At 56.2% G+C, this 13,013-nt stretch overlaps 5 protein-coding genes across 7 annotated transcripts; all 5 read left to right on the top strand.

Moving 5' to 3' along the window:
* Positions 1-184: 184 nt before the first annotated feature.
* On the top strand, positions 185-5,029 carry ABB37_03813 (glycosyl hydrolase-like protein; the record flags this gene model as incomplete). The annotated part of the gene is made up of 1 exon (XM_015801266.1): positions 185-5,029. The coding sequence occupies exon 1, from the start codon at positions 587-589 to the stop codon at positions 5,027-5,029; it is 4,443 nt and encodes a 1,480-aa protein (XP_015659886.1). The 5' UTR covers positions 185-586.
* Positions 5,030-6,023: 994 nt separating this feature from the next.
* On the top strand, positions 6,024-9,526 carry ABB37_03814 (hypothetical protein; the record flags this gene model as incomplete). Its single annotated transcript, XM_015801267.1, has 1 exon — positions 6,024-9,526. The coding sequence occupies exon 1, from the start codon at positions 6,320-6,322 to the stop codon at positions 9,524-9,526; it is 3,207 nt and encodes a 1,068-aa protein (XP_015659887.1). The 5' UTR covers positions 6,024-6,319.
* A 331-nt stretch (positions 9,527-9,857) lies between these two features.
* Positions 9,858-10,604, top strand: ABB37_03815 (putative mitochondrial hypothetical protein; the record flags this gene model as incomplete). Of its 2 annotated transcripts, none has more annotated exons than XM_015801268.1 (1): positions 9,858-10,604. In XM_015801268.1, the coding sequence occupies exon 1, from the start codon at positions 10,071-10,073 to the stop codon at positions 10,602-10,604; it is 534 nt and encodes a 177-aa protein (XP_015659888.1). In that variant the 5' UTR covers positions 9,858-10,070. The 2 variants fall into 2 exon arrangements, with proteins under 2 accessions (XP_015659888.1, XP_015659889.1); XM_015801269.1 differs by having other exon boundaries at positions 9,886-10,604.
* Positions 10,605-11,041: 437 nt separating this feature from the next.
* ABB37_03816 (hypothetical protein) lies at positions 11,042-11,951 on the top strand (the record flags this gene model as incomplete). 2 transcript variants are annotated; one of them, XM_015801270.1, is made up of 1 exon in its annotated part: positions 11,042-11,951. In XM_015801270.1, exon 1 carries the CDS (start codon positions 11,241-11,243, stop codon positions 11,949-11,951), a length of 711 nt encoding a protein of 236 aa, XP_015659890.1. In that variant the 5' UTR covers positions 11,042-11,240. The 2 variants fall into 2 exon arrangements, with proteins under 2 accessions (XP_015659890.1, XP_015659891.1); XM_015801271.1 differs by having other exon boundaries at positions 11,066-11,951.
* Positions 11,952-12,243: 292 nt separating this feature from the next.
* Positions 12,244-12,423, top strand: ABB37_03817 (hypothetical protein; the record flags this gene model as incomplete). Its single annotated transcript, XM_015801272.1, has 1 exon — positions 12,244-12,423. The coding sequence occupies one exon, from the start codon at positions 12,244-12,246 to the stop codon at positions 12,421-12,423; it is 180 nt and encodes a 59-aa protein (XP_015659892.1).
* Positions 12,424-13,013: the final 590 nt, after the last annotated feature.

Below are 13,013 nucleotides of genomic sequence, written 5' to 3' on the forward strand. Positions count from 1 at the left end.
AGTTTTTTCATGCGTAAATCGTGAGCTGGGCACATATCGGCCTCCTATTGACGCGCAGATGGCTCTACCGCTAGGAGAAGCGTGAGCAGGCAACCGATGCAATCGCATTTGATTAGCGATTCGTAAAGAGCTGTATGAATGAGCTTTCCCCCACCCTCTCTTTCTTCTTCTTAACCCCTATTGCAGTGATCCCCGTCGTGATTTTTCCTTTGTCTCTCTCCGCTATCCTATCACCGAGAGATATAGCGAAAGGAAAAGCCTCAACGCTGTGTTGAGCACCGAATCACAGCATCGGAGTGAATCGAAGCATAATCGACGCGTTGCGGTCACACGAATACGCCAACTGCTTCTTTGAGCAAATACAGGGAATAACGCAGCGCACAAGTACGGCTTTTTTCCCCTTTTGCAACAGCACTCTATTTGGCTTCGGATGCAAGCTAGGTGTGCCCCAAAACTGGTGAAGGACGACCCTTTACATTAGTTTAAAAAGGAACCAGTTTCATTGCAGTATAATTAAATTCGCTCAATTCAATATTATTACTATTATTATTATTATTACTACTACTTCTTCCATTGAGGTGCGACCATGGGCGGTCATCGCGGAGCACATCGTTTTACGCGCTTATGGCGCAGCCGGCGTATAATGTGGCGCGCCACTCTTTTTTTAATATCGCTGAGCTGTCTCAGTTTAGTGGGGATGCTCCTGTCGTTTTTCCAAGACAATGCTGAGTTTTACGCGGAGGAGAAGCACCACAACACCATGCAACCACCACCGCAACACAACAACTTTGCTGGGGGAGAAGATGCACGCAAGACATCCTTTCTCCGGCCCGCGCAAGCGAACACATCCTTCCCTCCACAGCCGACGACTAGTCCCATACCGGTTGCAGAATCGTTGTGGTTTAACGATGCGGAGATCACCGGTGATGAGGGCAACCTCGGCCGAGATACGAGTGTCTTCTCATCAGATGGAGTAGCGCGTGTGGTGTTTGCCGCTCGTAAGCGGCTCCATTCGGAAAACGAAACCCCATCGTCACCCCGCCTGCTTGCCTCCGACGTGTCGTGGGTTGCCTACGCGCGGTATGCGCAGGTGCACGCAAAAACTGGCGACGACGGCCGCCCAGCAGGACCAAACGCACCAGAGACGCCGCAGGACTCGGCCGCAATGCGCATTCGCCCGTTAGAGCAGGTGGAGGTGCAGCTGTTGCGTCAACGCGTGTCACGCAATGTCTGGGCCACCACGGACCATCCTCAGCTGGGCGCCATTGTGGGGGTGGTCCCCTTCGAGCCTGGTGCGCCGGACACCACGGAGGAGCTGCTGGTGGAGCAGTACCTACGCGCAGAGGATCAACGGAAGGCCCGTCCCGATCCGTTGCGTTTTTTATCCCTCGCCGCTGTTGCCGCGCGCACCGGTGGCGGGGGAGACGAGGGCAGGGGAGGGGGAGGCAGCAGCACGTTAGAGGTCGACACGTCGATGGACTTGTTGAAAACGCGAGCACTACGTGGCGCGAATAAGGCGACGTCGCCACCGCCGACACCCCTGATTGAACTGAGGAGCGGGTTTCGCGCAAAAGATTTCACGGACGGCGCAAAGGACGACACCATCGTCTCGCCCACCGCGACGACTCTGAGGTGGAATGCAGGGGGTGCGGAGTCAGAAAACCCCGTTACCTTTGATGTCACGTTGGACGTAGTGCATCCGCGACAAATCATCAGCGACGGCTTCAATGGCAGAGGGACCATGGACCAAAGGGAGTCCACGGTGAACGAGGTCTTCACGGATGCACTCCAGGCAACCGTGTGCAGCGCACGCCTTGTTCGCTTGTACGGGCTCTCACCGCTTCTGTTGAGGTCGCAGCAACAAGACGACGCGGGAACGGAGGCGATGGGCGGTGATGACTTCATCCCTTTGAACATGCGAGAGGGAGTCGAAGTGATGGTCGGCGGACGATCTGCGTCCTCTCCTCACCTTTTGGTGCCGGGTGTCGTGCCTTTGCTCTACATGGAGCTGGACACGGGTGACGTACCTCGGCTGCCCCCGCTGTCGCCCCCGGCACGTCGCACGGTGGGGCTGCTGTGGCTGCATCCAGCTCCTTTTATTCTGTCTACCTTCACCGCTGCTTCAGCGCAGACATGCGTGAGGCTGCGGAGCACGGTGAGGCCGACGAAACTCTATCTGCTCCCCGGCCCCACGCCGGCGGACGTGTTGCGGCAGTACTACACGCTGACGGGCTTCCCGACGCTGCCGCCGCGGTTTTTGCTGGGCTACCATCACGGCCTGCGCGGTGCAGCGGCGACAACGCAGGCGACAGTGGAGGCCCTCGATGCGTCCTTCCTCCACTCACGCACCCCGTTGGACAGTGTGTGGGTGACCGACACTGCGGTTTCCGCCCGCGACACTCCCTTCACGTGGAACGCGTCCCGCTTCCCCGATCCGGTGCAGCTGCAGTCGAACCTGTGGTATGGCGGTCGTCGCTACGTGGTGGTGCGCACGGTCCCTACCATTCCCATCACCACGCACTCCCCTCTCTTCCTTGAAGGACGTCGCGAGAGCTTCTTTGTCACGATGAACGCGGAGGAGGCGGTTGGGTGGCCGACGCGTAGTCTCGACGGCGTGCCGAGCAACGTTGTGGACTTCACCAACCCGTCCGCGCGGCGGTGGTACGGTAATATGCTGAAGTACCGCCGCTACACCGGCTCCACCAACCACACCGCCGTCCGCCTGCAGCACGCAGCGCCGTTGGTCATGGCAGACGGCGTGCCGAGCGCGGCACTGTCAGAGTGCGCACTGCGGGAGCTATCGCGTGTGGGCGACGTTTTGCCGATGGAGGTGGGGCACCACGGCAGCTTTGCGCATCGCGAGGTGCATCAGCTGCTGCCGGTGGACTTCGCGCGAGCGGCGCATGAAGGCATGCTGCGTCGCACGCAGTACGTCCGCCGTGCCATGGTGCTGACGGAGAACTACTACGCTGGGATTCAGCGCTACGCTGTGGTGCTGGTGGAGACCCCACCGGCGTGCGCGGAAGATGCAGCGACCCAGATCAATTCAAAAGACACGCCGGTGGTAACGCCCGGTACGAGGGAGAAGAGTGCGCTTGCCGCTGCCTGGAAGCAGTTGCAGCTGGCTGTGCGGCAGTGTGCGCAGCTGAGTACGTTGGGCATCCCGTTTAGCGGTGCCAACCTGGGTGCTGGCCTGACAAGAGAAGTGCTGAGCGTGCTGCTGCAGCGTCAACCAACGGAGCCAGCAATGACAGCAGCTGTGGAGAACGCGCGGAAGGAATTGGAAGACAACGACGATGCAAAGCCGAAGCTACCGCCGCAACAAAACCGCGACGAGGGGCAAGTTCCCATTTCTCGTGCGGTGCAGCCAACCGCTTCCCACTTCCGCGAAGCTCACCAGCTTGTGGTGCGGTGGTACCAAGCCGGTGTGTTCTTCCCGCTTATGTACACCGAAGAGGATCCAACCGCCGCAGCAGCTGAACAAGCGCAAAGCTTTAAGTACGGCACCGGCGATGCGGCAGGACCGTGGTGGATGCGACTGCCGGTGGCGGCGACAACGCAGGCGGCCGTTCACGCCAATATCAACGTGCGCTACGCCCTCGTGCCCTACCTCTACACGGTGGCCCACAACGTGAGTGAAAACGGAAGCTCCTTCTTTGCGCCACTGCCCTTTGCGCAGCTTAGCCCTACGCGGGGTGGACCTGCAACCAGCTCAGGTTTCCCGACGTGCTACGCGGTGGGCGAGGCCGTAGTTGTGTGCCCGGTCACGCGCAGCGTTAGCCAGGCGGCTGAGTCGCCCACGCAAGGGAAGATTGGGACGGACCTGTTCGACTTGTGGACGGGCGTGTGGAGTTCATCTTCCGTTCTACAGACACCGGAGGACATCGTCGTGGTGCCCGCGCAAGGCAGAACGCCGCTGCGGTGGTTGGCCATGACGAGCAGAAGGAAAGTGCCCGCATCCGCAGCCGACCTCCCCACTCCTGCCTTCCTCGCTCCCGCCTTTCTGCGTCCCGGCAACATCATAGCCACACAAAACACCCTGTTGCCAGCAGATGAGGCGTCGGAAGGCAGCCCATTAAGAGACGATGCGCACACCGTACACAGCACCCACATGGGCGCCAACTGGACGCTGACGGTGGCCCTCCCACCCCTGCCGCAGCGGACGGGGTCGACGCCTGCCTCCCAGCTTCTCGCCGCGGGCGACGTCTTCTGGGACGAAGGCAGCCACAACAGTCAGCAGCGGCCGCCTGCGCCTCAGTCGCGCTCGCTTCAGCTGTCCGTCAAGTTTCCAGTCATCCCTCACCGGGTCAATCATTGCGCGTTGCACTTCAACTGCTTTTATGACGTTCGTGAAGGTGGCACGGCGAAGCTAGTGGTGGAGGTGCATCAGACGTCGGACTCCTGCGCGGAGGCCGTTGCAGAGCTGCAGTCGCACTGGCAAGAGCAGCCGGAGGGTTTTGCGCAGCGTCTTTCGCGTGCCAAGGAACTCCGCGACGCGCGTCTGCATGACCTTGAGCTTCAGCAAAATGAAAAAGAGGACAAAGGAATGCGCGTCGAGCGCACTACTGGTCCGCTGGCGGAGACGTTCGCGGAAGAGGATTTGAATGGCCTGCGGCTTCCACGGCAGGCGAACGAGGCCGCGCGAAACGGCCTATGGCGCTCCCACCTACTGCACCGCATTCGATTTCTGTTTCAGCGAGAGGAGGACGCAGCGCAGCTGATAGACCTGAGCGGCGCCTCCAACGCCTCGACCGTGGCAGTAGAGCGGCAGGGCACTCCAGCGGAAACGAAGAGCGAGACGATCGTGTCTGGCAGCGCACCCGTTTCTCGCGGTTCGTCGCGCTCCTACGAGGTGCTTGTCGATTTGTCGGCGTGTGACACCTCCATAAAAGGTGCGAACACCGCCGTAGTGAGCAGTCTCGCAGCGACTCCGTTGTTTGGCGTCGAAGCGCGCGCCGACAGGGACGGGAAGCCCGCGTTGTACGTTCCGTCCGCCTACACGTGGCGCTTTGTGTTTTCCCTCAAGTAAATAATCCTAATGGCGGTGTCTTGCTGTGTATCGTAGAAATAGCCTCGCCGCCTTTCAACATACACAGCAAGGCCCCCCCCCCCACACACACACACCCACACACACGTGCAAATAGGAAAAGCAACAAGGAACGTTGTCAAAAGCGTTTTTCATTGGTCAGCCACCTCTTTTCCGGTTTCACTCGTTAAAAGTATTGATACTTATGATTTGTGTTACTGCCAAGTATTGCGCTGCTAAAAATGCCAATGTGTGTCGTTCGTGTTTGATACAGCAAAAAGGGTCATAACGGGGTTCAGCGTCGTCGTCGAGGCGCGCATGGTTGCGTGCAGACTCTCTCCATCGGAACATCAATAACTGTACGTGTGCTTTTCTGTGTGTGTATCCGGAAACTATTCCTGATGTCGTCTGATGGTGCTTTTTGCTGTTGTTATTGTTGTTGTCGGTTCATTTTTATGGTTGCTCTTTTCCTGTTTTATGACCTCCTCCCCGCCTGATTCTTCTGTTTTTTAATGCTTCCTCTCCTCCGTGTATCTTCTTTTCCTCTTCCTCTGTATGCGTTTAACGTCTCGGGTGTTGTAACGCTCCGCTGACCGCCTTCGTGTGTGCGTGTGCGACCCGGTTGAGAGTCTGAAGCAATAATCGCAAAACGCTTCTTTTTCCTTCTGCTTTTCTGCCGATGCATCTGAAGAGTCTGCATCGTGTGAAAGGGAGAGTGCTCCTCCCTTCACGCTACGATGCATGCATTTCTTTCGTGAAACACACAAACACACGAAGGAGAAAAGCAGTCATTAAGCGTCGTTGTAGACACGTGGTGGTGCAAATAGCCGTAGGGAGTTTCATGGAAAGTAATAACAATAACCAATCTCATTGAGGCAGAACGAATCGATTTCGGCCGCCGTACGCTACGCTGCTCTTTCCAAGTGCCTCCTCCATGTCACCTCCATCTCAGATCTTCACCTCATCTTTGTTCCTCTTCTCTGTTTTTCGTGCGTGTAGTTAGTTTTTCTTTTTTTGGTGCCGAGACAGTGAAAAAAAAGGGGAGAGGGAACGACCTCATCTGTCGAAGCTCCCTTTGTGTGAATGCGGTGAGCTGCGCCATCTCGTACAACGCTGCAACATTCCGCGGCTCTCAACTGTTGGTGAAGAGGTGTTAGAGTAGCGCAGGCTGTGTTTACGAAGAAAAGAAGAAAGCGCAACAGGAATCGGAGAGGTGCTCACATCATCAAGCAGTCTCTGTTTTGTTATTTTCACTCGAATTACTGGCTCTTTCTTTTTTTTCATTAAATCCAAATGAGCTTTCGTGTGCTGCCGAAGAGGCTTTCTCGACCGGCTGCGCACGTCGGGTCAGCAACCTCTACGTTGTCGTCGTCGACATCGTCGAGTTCCGGTACAGCCCCGTCGCCTCTACTGCAGTTTCCTGCCTTCCATCCAGCCCCGTTTCAGCATGACAAATTTCTCTCGATCAAGACCCGTTCACTCGAAACGTACACGAAGCTGCGAAGCGACGTGCTGCAGCGATCCGCGGAACTCCGTACGCAGCTGCAGCGAAACCAGGAGCGGGCGAAGCGCCGCAGCGGTGCCGCTGCTGATGAAACAGCGACCACGACTTCCCTTCACATCGAAGCAGCACATACCTCGTCCTCTCTATCGGCGGCCTCCGTCGAGGTGCCTCCTCTCCCCCTCACGCCGCCTCAAGCGGAGGAGCTGCTGTTGCTATCCAAGAAGGTGGAGAGTCTCACGGAGTTCCAGGGCCTGGTCCTCTCCGATGAACTTGCGTGGCGTATGTTTCACCTCTGCGTTGAATGCGGTGCACCACGGCAAGCAATCGACAACTGGCTGCGCAAACATCTTCTTGCCGAGCATCGGGGGCCACCTTACCCTCTTTTTCTGTTAAAGGACCTCGCTACCGTTCTTCGCACTTCGGTGCTGTCGCGACTCCCTGAAAGTGGAGCGAGCTTGTCCTGCAGTAGCAGTCTTCTCCTTTCAGATGAGGCAGATGGCAGAGGTGGGCTTGTGGGCCTCGAGGATGGTCTTGTCGCCGCACAACGGTTTTTGCAGCTGTACCGCGTGCACCGCGTGCACGACGATGCAGAGGGCGCCGCGTTGGACGACAACCATTCCCGTCCCGGCGAGCTGTACGCCGCCCACCTGATCCACGACTACGTCTGGCCCGTGTGGAGAAGTTTGGAGGCGATGCAGCTCACACTTGAGACGCTGAAGGGTCAAAAGGAGCTGGCCGATGAGGACCAATGCGTGGAAAACGAAGAAGAAAGTAACGAAATCGGTGTGGACAGGAATGCGGCAGAGGGCGAAGGCGGAAGCGAAAGCGGAAGCGAAAGCGTTACGCACAGCTTTCGAAGGTCGGCGGCGACGGCAGGGATCACGTGTTGGTGCCCAGATGTGGCGGAGCAGGCAAAAGCCGTGCGGTCAACTCTCATGTCGGTGTCTCCTCTTTACTCGTTTCACCAGACAGCGTTGAAGTCGGCTGCATCGCTGGCAACACACGCAAAGGCAGGAGGGAAGGGCGAGGAAGCGGCGAGTGCGAAGTCCATGTCGAGCCGCGCTCATACGCTGCTGGCGTACAGCCCGCCTTCCTTCGACACCGAAGTGGAGGCCGTTGTCGCGCCTCTGCGGGCACTGCTCGATGTGTGGCTGGCGGTGGCTCAGTGCGCGTCAGAAGCAAAGGACACTCGTCTGCTACACGAAGTTCAACACACTCTCTGTGTGGGCTTCCTTTGCTGCTCCGCTCCGGATGTTCACAAAACCGATGCTGCTGTCCAACAGACGGTGCTCGCCTGCTCCCTTAACGAGGCTGCGTGGTGCAGATATGGTGCCATTCTTTCCTCCGCCTTTTCCTCCGGTGCTTCTCGTCTCGCCGGCGAGGCAGAAGCGCATGCTCGAGCAGTTGTGCACAGCTTTTTGGCCGACACACTGTCCGTCGTGCAGTACGGCCTGCTGTGCGTCGAACAAGAACAGGCTCTGTGGCAGCTGCACGACACCAGTGCCCTCATCTGCGGCGGCGCCGCGATGTTGAAGAGGCTGCGTGGCGCAGATCCTTCAAGCAATTTTGCGGCTGACTCTGTCGACGTGGACAGTGCTTCACGCCGTCTTCAGGCCCTTGCCGTGGCTCAGCACCAAACAGCAGAAGAGGAAGAACGCAACCTCTTGTGTGACGCCCTGCCTCGTGCCCTCCGTGGCACCGTCCACAGCAGGAGTGAGAGGGTAGCGGACAAGGCAATGAGGAAGTCTGTCCATGCTTTCCTCTCGCAGACCCTGGAGGCCTCGTCAGCCGCAGCCAACGGCGAAGACGCAGCTCCTCTCATGGCCAGCAACACCGCCCTCAGCTACGCTGATGCCGGTATGTACGTTGGCGTTGCGATGGGCGACGCAACACTTCTGCAGCAGGCCGCAGCGGCGGCCGCGATGTCGGAGAGCGATGCTGCCGTCATGCGTTTGCTGTCTCAGTTGCTGCTCCGGTATCGGCGCGCCGTGGTACGCCTCCGCAGCGCTGACGACGACGCTCCGGAGACGGCCGAGGCAGCCGATGCTGCGATATCCGATGCATCGGGGGAGGTCTGGACACGCATTGCGGCCTTGAGGGAAGGGAATAGCATCGCTGATAGCGACGCTGGTGAGGGCACGTCGTCGGCGGCGCAGCAGCTGGATGGGTGCTTGCAGGCGATTCTGCTCGAAACCGCTCGTCGACAGGTGGAGTGTGCAGCGGCCTACGTGCGAGCTGTTCACCCACACGGTCGTGACCCAGATGAAAGCCCAAACAGTGACGAAGAAGGAGGTGAAAATGCGGAAGAGAGCCCCGGAGAAGACGGCGCTGCGCAACGCGCTTTTCACTCGGCGGAGACGGAAGAGGCTCGACTGGAAGCTGTGGCGCAGGCGTGGACGCATCTGCATGAGGTGAGCACGCGGAATGTCGTGGAGGCGCTGGAGCAGGTTGCGATGCTCCTGAGTAAAGCTCGTTGTTGTCTCTCTCCCTCCGCGTTGAGCTCGCTGTCGGTTCTGGGCCGTCTCGGCATCTACCTTGAGCAAGAAATGCGCACCCCCACCAGCAGCACACCATCTTCCGTGCCCTCCTGTTCTCTTACCTCGTCACTGGACAGCATTATCGCCCGTTTAACAGGCGACTCCTGTGCGCTGTTGCAACACGCCCTCTCTTCTCCTTCTCCTCTTTGCACCCCTTCGATTCCAGCTGCATCTGGGCCAACGACAGCGATGGTTGGGACGTGGGTGCAGTGGGTGCTGATCGCTCTCATGAACCGAGGTGACTGGTCAGGCGTACTGGCGGTGCTGAAGTCGTTGGATGGGCTCGTTGAGGAGCCGAGGAGCAGTGGGACGGTCAATAGCAATGCTTCGGCATCGCTGTTGTGCAGCACCACCGTCGATCCTGCGGTGTTTGCCACCCTCTACAACCGTGCACAGGAGGACGGCGCGGCGCGCGTGTGCGCCTTTCTACGGCCTCGACGCGAGTCGCTCTTTTTCTAAACGGGCGTCACAGAGAGAGAGAGTATTACGTACAAAGAAAGCAAACTACTAGGCGAAGTTTTTTTTCAAAGCTTCTTTTAGCCAAGCACTGTCCGAGCAACTATGCGGCAATGCCGCGGCTGCACTCGTTGTCGCGCAGAGAAGTGTATGCCTTTCACGAGGACGCTCTGCTGCGTTTATCGAAGAGAAGTCTCATTCAAATGCGTGCGGTTCAAGCGTTCTGCATTCGTCATGCAATACTGCATGTGTTCTGTTCATCTCGCCCACCGACACTTTCGTATCTCCTTTCGAAATGTCTGCGTCCCTTGCCTTTCTCCATTTCTTTTTGTCGAGCGCTGCGTTGCACCACCATTGTCCACAGCGCTCCTTCTTCGCAAGTCGACAGAAACGTCACAGACACTCGTTTCAGCGAACAAGGGATACAACACTATTTGCGGAGCCCCTTCGATAGCCTTCTGTGTTATTGCTGCCGTTTCGTCCTCGGCAGCGCTGCTTGCTGCCTCTAGCTCCTGATTTGTAGTTGTACTGTCTCATCCGAGTCATCATGCGCTGCTCCCGTCTGCTGCGCACGGCAACGCCGGAGAAGTTTTCCATCCTGGGCACCACTTTACCCAAGCCGAAGCGCAACGGTATGGGCCGTGATAACAAGATGCGCAGTAAGCCGAGCGATAACGTGGCGTGGTACGACAAAGGTCCTGTCGAGTGGCTGCCACGGCCGGTGCGTCTTACCTACGATCAGCTGGATCAGCTGCGCGACTGGATGATGAAGGAAACCATCGCCGGACGCACGGAGGAGCTCAACAAGATCCGTCACCTCCACCGGGAGTGGTCTCAGCATCCCCTCATGCCGATGCTGGGCGACGTGGAACCGAAGTTTCCGTTGAATTTGTACAAGCAGAACCACCGCGCCAAGCACCGCTTTCTTGTGCGCTGGCATAAGGCGAATAGTCCGACCTACTGGATGTGGATGCCCCGTGGTCCTGCGGTGGCGACGCCGCTACATCGTAGCAGTCCGTCCCAGTTCCCAGAGCAGTGGAAGCAGCTAGCTCGTAACGCCAGTAGCACCGCCACAAAGTAAGCGGAAACGAAAAAGTAAGAGGAAGATGCTGCCCCCTCTTTTTCTTCTTCCATCGTTGGATGACAGCGTTGTAGTGCGTCCGCTTTGCCGCTGTTGTTGATGGTGATGGCAAAGGGCTGTTCACGTTTGGTTACGCGTTTGTGTGTGCGTGTGTTTCGCAAATCCTAATCAACAGAGCAAGATCTGTGCTTTGCACCTATGAGCAGGTAATGCGTGGCCTTCTTCCATTGTCGTAGGCTCCCTGAAAGCAGTCAACAGCAAAAATGTTTGTTCCATGCATCTCTTTTCCAAGAAGGAAGCCAAAAGCGCCCTTTTTCTTTTTTTTTTAGCGCGGCGGAACACACTGCTGGTGCTCACCTTCTCCCTGTGCAACTTCACTTCGGTGCCGTTATTTCCCCCCTCTCCTCCTCTCTCCCCTCAACTATACATGTCTTCTCAGTGTAATTTGATTTCTTTCATGTAGTATCATTGAGTCCTGCGATTGTAGCAAGTGCACAGACGTTGTTTTCCTCTCGCCTTCTCTCATTTACGTGTGTGTATACGCATCTTAACTCTTCCATTGCCGTTTGCTTAGAGAAGAAAAAGGGTTTCACGTTCAGCAGGTCGCGTGCGGCCAAGTCCAGCAAACAAACAGAGATGCTCTCTACTTCTTCAAAGCCCAAGAAGGGCAAGTGCCAGAAAATCTTCGATGTCCTCTGCGCCTTGCTCTCGCTGCGCCTCGTCCTCGTCCTCGTCTACATCATTATGATAGTCCTTCTCTGCGTGATTCAAGGCATCACCCTCTTCAGCAGCCCTAAAATCGATATCCTTCACATCCAGTCAAACAAGATCGTCGCTGCACAGGTGACCTTTCTCAGCAAGACTTGGTACGGCGTGGACATCCCCATCCACGGTGCGAATGCCACGGCGCAAATTAACATCAAAATGTGGATCACCAAGCTGAAGCTCGACATCGCCATTCCCTACGACTTCGCCCCGCAGAACATTTCACAGGAGTACCGCGTGCAGGACGTCCCCTGCAAGGAGTTCCGTACCGTGTTCAAGAATCTGCAAATCTTCAGTCTGCTCTCCATCTTTACCGGCTTCATTGTGCTCGTGCTCACCGCGGCGAACTTCTTTACCCGCATGTTTCTCCCGCTGCTGTGGTTCTTTGTGTGGCTCGCCGTCGCCTTCACTGCGTCGATGACGGCGATGATGTTTAAGCTGCTGTGCGACGGCGAGTGCTACGGCGAGCCCATTGCGATCCCCCCCTTCACTCGTTTGGCCATACCGATGGGCGGCTTTGCGCTCTCCATTATTTGCTTTGAGTGCTACCTCCTCACGTCACTGCTGACTGTGTTTTTGTAACGAGACGGCAACGTCGAACTTAGCTGAAGTTGGAAGGGGGGGGGAGAGGGTGGAATCAGGCAGCTGAGTGCGCTTTTGCATGAAGTCGTGGATCACTCTCCCAGGTTTTTTTAGCCGGGGGAGGGGGAGAGAGAGCTGCATAAATGAGATAGGCTGGTTTAACAGCAACAGAAAAACATACATCGTTTGTGTTGACGAAGAGTTGATCGGCAATGTGGAAACGCTATGAGCCGATCGCCCCTCCTCGCTCTTCGTCTTTTTTCTTTTTAGTTGTCATTATCATGATTGGAGCATGTGTATTTTTCATTTGCTTGTTTGTAGCGTAGGCGGATCCCTTCTTCTTTGTGCTGTGACTGCTTTCTTTTTGTTTCTTTTTGTTTCTATGTGTGTGTTGCGTCGAAGTGTTTTGCACGCACGCCCGTTTTCTCCTCCATGTTTTCTTTCTTTTTTCACCTCAACGTGCTTCACTTAGTGCCTCGCTCTGCCTTGCATTTTCGTTTCCCCGCACATGAAGGGGGGAGACTGCTCGTTGTTGGAAGTAAAGAAATGGATAACGTCCAAAATTTCCTTATTTTCACCGTATGTGCTTTAAAGTCCATTTTCCCCCTTTTCTATTCCCCATCGTTTTTTTTTTCTGCTCTGTAAGATGCTGGCTCAGGTAAGTAGAGCTACATCAAGCTTAGTCTTAGATACGCTTTATTGCTATTTCTCTTTTCTTTCCTCTCTTTGCTTCATTAACAGCGCAAATGCAAATTGTCCGTTTTTGAGATTTCCCTACTGCTACTTTCAAACGGGAGCATGGGGAAAGTGTGTTTCTTGTTGCTGATTTCGTCATGTGGTTTACTATCTCCTTTCTTTTGTTTTATATTTCGCCCCACCTACGCAAATAATAAACAAGTGTTTGCTGCTTGGGAGAGAAAGTTATGCGGTACGTCACGTCTTCAAGCATCGTTCTTGACGTCCATTCTGTCGCTTCTTCTTTTTTCTTCTCTCCCCCGCACCATTCACTGGGTCTCACTCATATATATATATATATATATATATATATATTGTCTGTATTGT

Source organism: Leptomonas pyrrhocoris (assembly GCF_001293395.1).
Source record: "Leptomonas pyrrhocoris isolate H10 chromosome Unknown, whole genome shotgun sequence".
In the NCBI taxonomy this organism is placed as follows: domain Eukaryota; phylum Euglenozoa; class Kinetoplastea; order Trypanosomatida; family Trypanosomatidae; genus Leptomonas; species Leptomonas pyrrhocoris.